At 56.7% G+C, this 10,531-nt stretch overlaps 1 protein-coding gene across 1 annotated transcript in view; it reads left to right on the top strand.

Annotated features, from left to right (window-relative positions):
• Positions 1-3,540: 3,540 nt before the first annotated feature.
• Positions 3,541-10,531, top strand: part of HIP1 (huntingtin interacting protein 1) — a gene marked incomplete at its 3' end in the record, with an annotated part of 8,176 nt that continues 1,185 nt past the window's right edge. Inside the window, exons 1-13 of the mRNA XM_009085035.1 lie at positions 3,541-3,633; positions 3,703-3,766; positions 4,307-4,449; positions 4,946-5,002; positions 5,451-5,531; positions 6,333-6,409; positions 6,669-6,730; positions 6,922-7,062; positions 7,698-7,755; positions 8,530-8,605; positions 9,181-9,312; positions 9,849-9,946; positions 10,088-10,160. Of these exons, the coding sequence (XP_009083283.1) occupies positions 3,541-3,633; positions 3,703-3,766; positions 4,307-4,449; positions 4,946-5,002; positions 5,451-5,531; positions 6,333-6,409; positions 6,669-6,730; positions 6,922-7,062; positions 7,698-7,755; positions 8,530-8,605; positions 9,181-9,312; positions 9,849-9,946; positions 10,088-10,160 (1,155 nt within the window). The remainder of the gene's footprint in view (positions 3,634-3,702; positions 3,767-4,306; positions 4,450-4,945; positions 5,003-5,450; positions 5,532-6,332; positions 6,410-6,668; positions 6,731-6,921; positions 7,063-7,697; positions 7,756-8,529; positions 8,606-9,180; positions 9,313-9,848; positions 9,947-10,087; positions 10,161-10,531) is intronic.

Consider the following 10,531-nt stretch of genomic DNA (forward strand, 5'->3'; position numbering starts at 1 on the left):
GCAGGTGTTAACTCCCTTGGTGTTATCCAGCTGGCTTTGCTCCCGGATTTTCCCAGAGAAAACCCTTCCCTGAGCCCCAGCAAGGCTGGGATTTGCCATTAGCTGCTGATGGTGCGTGATGTTTACAGAGAGACCTGTGACTTCAGAAGAGCTCACTTGCACCCCATGTCCTGCACACCTCCAGGGTGGGAGGCAAGCTTTGCTGCACTGGGATTTGCATTTTAATTAAGCTCCTGGATTTGGTTTCCAGGCTTCTTGTAGTGAGCTCTCCCTGCTGACTCCCTTCCCCAGAGCCCCTGTGTGTGCCGGGCTGGCGAGCAGTTTTCCGGAGGTATGCTCCATCCCAGCTCGCCATTTATAGAAAGGAATTAAGGAGAAATGAGGGAGCATTACTAAGAGGATTTGCACTGCGACTTACTCAGTTTCTCCAAATAATTTGCAGTAGCTCTGGATTCTTTAATCAACACTCATTTCCTTTTGGAAATGAAAGAAGTGGGAAGGCGTCGTGCTGCTCTCGAGCCAAGCTCGGCTCTTCGCCTCCGAACAGGAGGGTTTGGAATCAGAGGCTGAGAGAGTAATCTGGGGAGACCTGGTGGGGAGTGAGGGGGTGTGTGACAGATGGAGGAGTGTCTCAGGCATCAGAAAGCTTCCATCACCCTGTCCTGCTCCCTCCATGCAGTTTTGGGCTCTCCTGTCCCTGTCCGGAGCCTGTGGACACACACCCAGAGAGGTGACATGAGACACAGGGGGTCACCCCATGCAGAGCTGTTCATGGCTCTTCCCTGCTTGGCATCTCCTTGTGAGAGAGGCTGGGCTGAGTCAGGGCTTGGGGGCTCCTGTGGGGTTAGTCCAGCTCACCCCTAGGGTTGGCAGTGCTTACTGCCATGGATTCAGTGCTGAATTCCCATGGGACAGGGCTATGGGGGCTTATCAAGCCAGAGGCAGGAGACCTTACATGGGTTTCTGGAGACCCCCTGGGTGCTGTGGAGGGAGGAAAAGATATTTGGGCAGGTCCTACTGCTCTGGGACATAGTCACAGAGTCCCAAATGTCCTGAGCCTTTCCAAGCTCATTCCAGTGGGGTTTCCCTGCCCTGAGCAAGTGGCTCTTAGAAGGCTCACAGTGCTTGCAGCATTCCCAACTCTTGTAGCACCCGTGGAGCCACTCACCAGCCTGGCAGAGCCCTGTGCTCCACTGAGCTCTGCCCCACACCCTGTCCCCATGGCCCTGTGGCAGTGTCCCCTCTCACAGCTCTCCTTGTGCAACAGCCTCCACAGCCTCTCCGCTCGCTTCCCACCCAGCCCTGTTGCACAAGAGGAAACCCTGAGGTTTCCTGTCCCTGCAGCAGAGAAGGGTGTGGGGCTGCCCCACATCCCCTGTGTCCACTGCCCTGTGCCCAGCACTGGGAGAGTCACCCTCCCTTCAGGCACCCATGGGGACAGGGATGGGCTGATACCCCTCCATTGGCATGAGAGCGGAGCCAGCATCACTGCCCAGGATGTGGCCTGGTGGGTCCAGACACCCTCCTAGGTTGGAAGCTCATAATTAAAATTCAGAATTAAAAGCTCATAGGTTAGAAGCTCATAAATTCAAAGTCCATCAGCTGCAGGTGCAGGATGGTGTTGGAAAGCAGTGCCTGTGAGTTGGGATGAAAGACCTTCCATGGGAGAAGGGTCTGGGTGGTCCCAAATTTCCCTCCTTCCTGACCCAATTTTGCAGCCAAATCACTGTCCCTGACCCCTCTTGTCCTTGGAGGTGACACTTCCAGCCTTCGTCCCTCACTGCTGCTCAGTGCTCCTCTGATTTGCTCACAGGCACTGCTGGAGCTGCTGGAGTGGCACTTTGGGCATCTCCCAAATGTCTCCTGGGATAGGACCCTTTCCATGCCCTGCCTTGCCCTCAGGGGATGCAACAGGGAGGTGTGGTGCCCACAGCCCCCACAAGGACAGGAGTGTGGGATCCAGCTTTTCCTCAGGAAACCTTTCTGCCATCCACATGGACATCTTGTGTGCTTCAAATGGAGCTGGGGAGCTTAGGGTTGGAGGGTCCCAGAGATCATCACCCAGATCCAGGGGCTGTCAGCCCCCTATCACCCTCCCACCATGTCTCCCCACTCTGGGGCATCACTGGGGGCCTCTTTGGTTGGAAAAGTGTCCTTGCTTTACTGGGAAAAGGCAGCAGGAAAGAACAGTTAAACTGGAAGCTCCTTTTCCAGCTTTCCTGGGGATGCAGCAGCCCTCAGCACTGCTTCCCTCTGGAAACCAGCTCCTCACCATGCCAGCTGTCCTGCCTGTGCCTTTGTGGCTGTGCACTGGGGTTCTGGATGAGGACAAGCTGCACCTGGAGCTGGATCCATGGGCATGTGTGACAGATGGCTGTTGGGATGTAGGCATCCCACTCCAGGCTGTTGGGATATGGGCATCCCAGGCTGTTAGGACTGTTGAGATGTGGGCATCCTGCTCCAGGCTCTTGGCACATGGACATCTCTCTCCAGGCTGTGGCCACTGCCAAAACCTTCTTAAGGGTTTTGTTGGGATATTTTTATGCCGAATTAATTGTATGGTTTTCCTGAGTGACACAGAGCTGCGGCCACTGGGATGGGCAGAGCTGCAGAGGTGACTCCCCACCCTTGTCCTCATGTGCTGGGAACATGTTGCTTCCATCCAGCCCCTCAGGAAGGGATGGCTGATGGGATTGGGTCTCTCCACTGCCAGTGTTCCTTTCAGCTCTCCATAAAACCAAGCTGAGATCCAAGTCCTGCTTAGTGTTCCCAGAGTAGGATGCTTGTGCCTTGCAGTCAGGGATCCATCCTGACATCCCAAAATGAGCTGCCAGCATCTTGCTGTTCACCTCCATGGTCACCTCCATGAAGCAGGGACACAGGGAGGCTTGCAGTGGGGAGGGTGCCAGGATTAATCCCACTGCTTTAATTGGTTTTCATCAGTAATGAGCTACTTTTGGCAGTGCTGAGCCAGACAGTTCCTTCCCTCGACAGCAGGATCCTCATGGAGCAGGTGCCAGGGAAGTACTCAGTGATGCTGGAGCCTGGGGAGAGGGTGACCCTGAGCCAGTGTCACTGTGTCCCCACGTAGGATCAGCCCTGAGGGGCAGAAATGGGGTAGGTGTAGAAATCATGCCTGGAAAATGCTTCCAGTGGCTGCCACTGCTTCCAGAGCATAAATTGAGTCTGGCTCTGCCTGGACTCCTCAGCATGGGCTCCCTGAGGTCCCCAACATGGCAAATCCTGCCTGTGAGTCCAAATCCTGTCCCTCTAATCCCTGGAGCAGCCAGAACCTTGTCAGACATCCCCAGTGGTGGTCTCAGCCCCCCCGGAAAATGGAGTAGGAGCTGCCAGCTGCTGCCTGTGATCCAAGGGCATGGGAGGGATTCGCCTTCCCTGTGCCTGTCGCACTGCTCCAAAGGCAGCAGAGGGTTCTTTGTGGGCACTGCTTTAATTGCATCATTATTATCCTGAATAAATGAGTCCTGGCAGCAGCTGAACCTGGCGGATGCCAGCCACATCCCAGAAAGGCATCCGGGAATGGGCAGCATCCAGCTGGCACGAGCAGAGCTGGGGACCTGGATGGGACCCAGCCAGTGGCAGGTGCTGGCAGAGCTAGGGGGGTCTCAGTGGGTGAGGGACGACCAGGGGGGAGCCTGAACCCTTCCCATCTCACCCTCCTCCACCGCTTCTCTCTTGCAGACCGTCAGCATCAATAAGGCCATTAATGCGCAGGAAGTGGCTGTCAAGGAGAAACACGCCAGGAATATCCTTCCTGAAGCTGGCCCTGGGACAAGGAGTGTGGGAGCAGGACTGGGGCTGCCCACAAAAGGGGCAGCAGTAAGGTGGTGTGTGGGGAGAGCTGCTGAGGGGAGCTGGGTGGCTGTCAATGATGTTTGGGGGGTTTCCAGCATGGCACAGGGTCCCTGCTCCTGCTACCACAGCCTCCAGGTGTCAGTGGGTGTCCACGTTTATGCTCCTGACTCTGCCATCCCATGGGAGGGTGGGAGAGGACAGTGCCTGCAGCAAGTTGGGGTGAGGATGCTTGAGCACACTGCCACCAAAACCACATCCCCAGCAGGGCAGCTGGGAAGGCTTAGTGAAGGCACATACCCATCCTTGCGTGTGCCATGGTGCTCCTGGAGTGGTGGTGTGGGGCTGGGGGAGAGGGGACAGTTATGTGCCACCCTTGCCTGGGCTGGGCAGTATCATCTCCCCGTGGTGGCCTGTATCTAGTGGGTACAGCCAGCTCTAGGTGTCTCTCCATAACCAAAGGCACATGAGTGTTTCCTTGACCAGCTGGCACCATGCATCCTGGGCACACACCACGAGAAGGGAGCACAGACCTTCTGGTCAGTGGTGAACCGCCTGCCACTGTCAGGCAATGCTGTGCTCTGCTGGAAGTTCTGCCATGTCTTCCACAAGCTCCTCCGGGATGGTCATTCCAATGTGAGTGCCCCAAACTCAGCTTGGTGGTTGCACCAAGGCCAAATCCTTTCCTCCTTGGGGCTGCGTGGGGTGGTGGGAGATGGTAGTGGGTTGGTGCCATCTTGGGGGTCAGTGCTGGGTGGGGGCTGGTGCTGGAACCCTCCTAGAGGGTTGGTGCCCTCCTGGGGGTCAGTCCTGCATGGGAACAGGTTCCAGAGTCCTCCCAGTGCTGCCCTGCCCACAAACCCCTGTGCTACAAACCCTGGCGCTGACCACAGTGCCAGTGCTGGAGGAAACTGCTTGGCATGGGACATTGGCATCAGAGCAGGAGCTATCAGCAAGGATCTTCCTGCTCCATGTGCAGATGGGGAAACTGAGGCACCCAGAGCTGGAGGTAGTGACACCACTGTCAGGATAGAGGATTGGGAATACATCAAGACCTCCCAGTTGTCAGCTCCAAGTATGGAATACCATGCCCTGGTGCTCTGTCTGCTAAGTGTCACTGTCATTCCTCCAGGTCCTCAAAGACTCTGTGAGATACAAGAATGAGCTGAGTGACATGAGCAGGATGTGGGTAAGTGACCATACCCATCAGCCACCACGGTGGGGACATCCTAGGGGTCTCTTGGGGCACCCAGTGTCCTGGCCAGGCTGGGGAGGGTATAGGCTTGAGGGATGCTCTGTCCCAGGTCAGGTGCCATCTGACCTGTGGCTGCCATCACCTCTCAGGGTGGGTTTGTGGGTCACATTCAGTGTCTCCTTCCACCAAAATAAAATGCCTCCTTCCCATTTTATGGCAAAATCCAGTTCAACTCATCTCCCACAGTCAAAAGCCACATTGAAACCTGCAGAGCAGGTGAGAAGGTCCTGGCCCTTCAGTAAAGCCAGCCTGGACCCCAGGTGCCATCCAGGAGGGTTTGGCTGTGATTTTGGGGGGATGAGGGAGGGGTTACTCATTCTGCAGGGGACAAAGGCTTCCTTGCTGCCTGCTCTGGATCTCAACAGCTTTTTGTGGTCCTCAGGGCCACCTAAGTGAGGGCTATGGGCAGCTCTGCAGCATCTACCTCAAACTGCTGAGAACCAAGATGGAGTTTCACACCAAGGTGAGCACCCTGTCCCTGTCCCCAGGGCTGCAGCAAGGGGTGGGCACTGGGGTGAAAGTGATGGCAATGCTGTGGGGCAGGGCAGGGGCTGGCAGAGCCTTCCCATTGTTGTCACCGCCCTGGGTCCTCTCTTCTGTTGTGGCCATCCTGCTGCCTCCATGAGACATTCCTCAAGCTGCCAGTGGCCATCAAAATCGGCCCAGGAACCAATGCTTTATGGATGGCAGGACTCATGGTGGCCCAGGGCTCCTTGGGGGCACCTGGGCTGGGCTGAATGTTGGTGGGCTACAAGAAGCAGTAAGACACCCCCAGCTTTGGGATGCATGTCCCCTCCCAGCTATCCTAGATGGACAGAGGTGGAAGAGCTCTACTGGAAAGAGGTGTTTCCTGTGCCCTTCATCCCCATTCAGTTTAGAAGTGTGATGTGACCTTCCCCAAAACACTTGAGCAACAGATAGGCTTTGCCCTCTGGGGCAGATGTTGACTCCATCCCCTCCAGGTCTTAGCAATGCCATGCACAAGCTGCAGTCCCATTTACTCCCTGCTCAACAGGTGTCTCAGCCCAGGGAGAATCAGCTTTTCATGCTGGGAAGAACATAGGCACCATGGATTGGGACTACTGTGGTCACCCAGGGCTTGGAGACCCAATGTTACCCCTTTTCCCCCACACATCACTCCCCTGGCACATCCGAAGAGCCGACTTTGCACTGAGGTCACAGATCACAGCCCTGGTGCTCCCAGAGCTGTGTCTGAAGCAGGAGATCCTCCAGAACCCTTTCCCAACTTTTGTTCCCCTTGCAGAATCCTCGCTTCCCTGGCAATCTGCAGATGTCCGACCGGCAGCTTGACGAGGCAGGGGAGAACGACGTCAACAACTTGTGAGCACTGGGCAGGGGGTGGGGAGGGAGGAGTGAGTGGAGTGCAGGCAGGGTGCCTCAGCACTACTCAACACCACAGTCAGCACAACCAAGGAAGGATGGGACCTTCCACCTTCTCCCCTGTCCCACCACATGTCCTGGGAGCAGGCAGAGTCCTGGACAAGGCTGGTGCATTCATCTGAGATGGCATCTGGCACAGGCTGAGGCCCATGGGTGGCCATGTGGATGCTCCCCAACCTTCCTTATCCCTCTTTCCTAGTTTTCAGCTGACAGTGGAGATGTTTGACTACCTTGAGTGTGAGCTGAACCTCTTCCAGACAGGTAAACCCCTGTGCTACCCTACCAAAGGGTGGGTTGGGAGGTTTGCTCATGATGAGCTTGGAGATACGGGCCAGTGGAGATCTTGCTCCAGCTGAAGGTCCCTTGCTCTGGGTGCCATTTATGGACTTGGCTGACACAGTGTGGCACCTGCTGGTGCTTCCAGCTCCTGATCCCATGCTCCTTCCCTGCAGTGTTCAGCTCCCTGGACATGTCGCGCTCGGTGTCGGTGACTGCGGCAGGGCAGTGTCGCCTGGCCCCGCTCATCCAGGTCATCCTGGACTGCAGCCACCTCTACGACTACACTGTCAAGCTCCTCTTCAAGCTCCACTCCTGTGAGTGTCCCCAGTGCTACCACCTTGGGCAGGGGAGGAATACACAGGGAGACACTAAGGGTCACCACCCTCCTCAGGCTGGACTGTTTGCCCCCCATCACCTTCACAGCCTTTTTTGAGGGGGTGAAGGGAATCACCAGGTGCAAAGCTCACATCCCTCAGGACCTGGAATTGTGGTGGCAACTACCTTTCCCTGCTCTGAAGGGGTATGGAGGGTGATGCCCTCCTGCAGCTGGACACTGAGCCTGGAGCATTCAGACCTCTGGATGAGGGTGACCATCTCTGGGAAAGCCCCATCTCCATGTGGCTGTGCTGATGGGTTTTTCCTTGATCCATGGGGACTCAGTGATGTTTCCACTTCTGGGTACAAATTGAAAGGGGGAAATTTGGATTAGATATCAGGAAGAAATTTTCCCTGTGAGGGTGATGAGACACTGGCACAGGTTGCCCAGGGAGTTTGTGGCTGCCCCAAACCTGGCAGTGTTCAAAGCCAGGTTGTATCAAGCCTTGAGCAACCTGCTCACCTGGTGGGAGGTGTCCCTGCCCAGGGCAGGGGGTTGGCATGGGTCATCTCTAAGGTCCATTCCAACCCCTAAAATTCTATGGTTCTACGACTCACTTGCTGTTTCTTCCAGGTCTGCCAGCAGATACACTGCAGGGCCACCGGGATCGCTTCCTGGAGCAATTCCGAAAGTAAGTGGCCAGACACACATGGTACTCCAGAGGTGCACCCAGGGCACTGGGATTAAAGAAGAGTGAAAAAAGATGTGCTGTGGCCTCTGTTTTGTGATTGTTTAGAGTAGTCAAAACAAAAACTGGCCACTGTGAGCAGAGGGAGGATGTCATGGTGCCAAGGGACAGCTGGATTCAAGGTCACAAACAGCAGATAGCAGGGCTGGCCATGGGTCTGACCACCCTGGCACAAACACTGGGATGGGTATGGATGGCACTGGGATCCCAGGTGGGATGCTGGGGTTCAGGAGCCAGGAGTGTTGCAGCTGGGCACTGCTATACCTCCCCAAAACTGCAAATCCTGGAGGGAGGCACTGTGGTCCTAGGGTAGATGCTCCAGCAGGAACTGGAGGTGGTTGTGCAGATGTGGACTCCAGGCAGGAAGCCCCCTGTCTGCTCATGGGGAACTTTGAAGATAATCCAGTCCAGTCCACTGCCATGGGCAGGGACACCTTCCAGTAGAACAGGTTGCTCAAGTTGCAGGTCCTCCCTGCCCACCAGGTCATGGGTTTATGGGATAAACCCTCCAGCAGGCAGTTTTTTCCAGAGGTGGGAGGCTGGCAGTGAGGTCTTCCCAGGACCTGCCCTGGGTTTGGTGGCAGCACACACCACCAGCCCCTGTGGTGGCCAGGTGACACCTCCTGGAGCCAGGCAAGAGGCTGGAGCTACCCATGTTTGGGATGGTGTGTCCAGGTTAGGCAAGAGCCATCCCTAACCATTCCCTGCCCCTTGCAGGCTCAAGGACCTCTTCTACCGCTCCAGCAACCTGCAGTACTTCAAGCGACTGATCCAGATCCCACAGCTGCCAGAGGTGAGACCCTGTGTATTTGGTCTGCATGGCCAGGAGCACCACTGGGGCTAGTGGCACTGGGAGAGGACCCAAAAAAAGCCATCTCCTGCTTTGCCTGGCTTCCTGGGGTTGGTGGCAATGTGGAGCTTATAGGGCCTGAGGCTCATCCTCATGTCCTTCTCTGGGTGGGACCCAGCGGGATGGAGCTGCTCTCTGACTGGGAGCTGGGATCCCCTCTCTCGCAGTCACACAAGCCTTGCCAAGATCCATCCCTGTGGGTCGTGGCTCCATCCCTGTGGGTCCTGACTCTATCCCTCCACATCCTGGCTCCATCCCTGTGGGTCGTGGCTCCATCCCTGTGGGTCCTGACTCTATCCCTCCACATCCTGGCTCCATCCCTGTGGGTCGTGGCTCCATCCCTGTGGGTCCTGACTCTATCCCTCCACATCCTGGCTCCATCCCTGTGGGTCCTGGCTCCATCCCCATGGGTCAAGGCACAGCCAGCTCAGCTCCAGGGCAGGATTTCAACTACCCATGCTCAAAGCCCTGCAGCAGTGTCAGTCCTTCCCCTCAGCCGTGCTCCTCTCCCTCCCCAGAACCCTCCCAATTTCCTGCGTGCCTCAGCGCTGTCGGAGCACATCAGCCCCGTGGTAGTCATCCCTGCTGAGGCATCCTCACCTGACAGTGAGCCCGTCACAGACCTGGTGGAGATGGACACAGCCTCACAGGTGAGGATGGTGGGAGCCTTCTAGCTTCAAGTGCAGGGTTGTTTCTCCAAATCCGCACCATGGTGGGTGCTGAGACAGCAACGGGCAAGTGTCATTCCAGGGGCATGAGTGAGTGCTGAATGTCCCATCTGGGTGCTGCTAGGGCTGTGCCAGGCTTAAATGGTCTCTGGTGCTGCTCAGTGGTGTGGTGCCCTCCAGTGATGGGCGAGGAGAGGTTTGGCTTCCAGCACTGCCATGGAGACCTTTAGGTCTTCACCCTTCTCTCCACCAAAGGGTTGTCCTGAGTCATTGAGTGTTTCAGGAAGGGAAGAGACATGTGGTGACACAGCTCCCCTGCTGGGAGTTAGGTGGGGATGGACCAGAGGTGCTCTGTGTTCATCAAGCTGAACACATTCAGTGCCCTGGGAGCAGGGGGGTCCAGCCCTCGTGTCCAGGCAGCACATGGGCTGGCTCAGCAGTGGCACCAGGCACATGGAGGGGATGAGGGCTCCTGGGTGGTGGTGGGTCACTCCAGGTCCATCCTGCTCTCCCCACAGAGCCTATTTGACAACAAGTTTGATGACATCTTTGGCAGCTCCTTCAGCTGTGACCCCTTCAACTTCAACAGCCAGAATGGGATGAACAAGGATGACAAGTGAGCAGTCCTGCAGCCAGGATCATACCAGGAGTTCCCTCCCTGGGACAGCACCGCAGCTGTGGTGGCACGGGGGACACCTCCCCTCCCAGGCTGTGATCCCATGGCACTGAGGATACACCCCATGTCTTTCCTTTCCAGGGACCGGTTAATTGAGCAGCTTTATGGGGAGATTGCAGCCCTGAAGGAGGAGCTGGAGAGCTTCAAGGCCGAGGTAAGTGACAACCACGTGGGCAGGATGAGACCCAGAGACTCGCACTGGGAATGCAGGGTGGGGTGGTGGCTGTGTCCCTGACCCCATCTCTGTCCTGCCCTGTCCCTGATGGTTTCTGCATCCCTGTCCATACAGAGGGTGCCCAGGTGTGCCAGGGGATGCTACATCCCTGCCAGGGGATGGGCTCAGCCCCACTGCCCAGCACCCTCAGTGCTTTGCCTGGATGCATTTGGGGCTCTCTGGGGTGGTACCCATGGGGGGCTGATGGATGGTAGTGGTGGACATCAGATGGTACTGTGGGTATTGGGTGGTACTGGTGGGCATCAGGCAGTGCTGGTGGGTATGGGATGGGCCCAGTGGGCACGGAACAG

This window comes from Acanthisitta chloris, unplaced genomic scaffold (genome assembly GCF_000695815.1).
Source record: "Acanthisitta chloris isolate BGI_N310 unplaced genomic scaffold, ASM69581v1 scaffold33911, whole genome shotgun sequence".
NCBI classification, from domain to species: Eukaryota; Metazoa; Chordata; class Aves; order Passeriformes; family Acanthisittidae; genus Acanthisitta; species Acanthisitta chloris.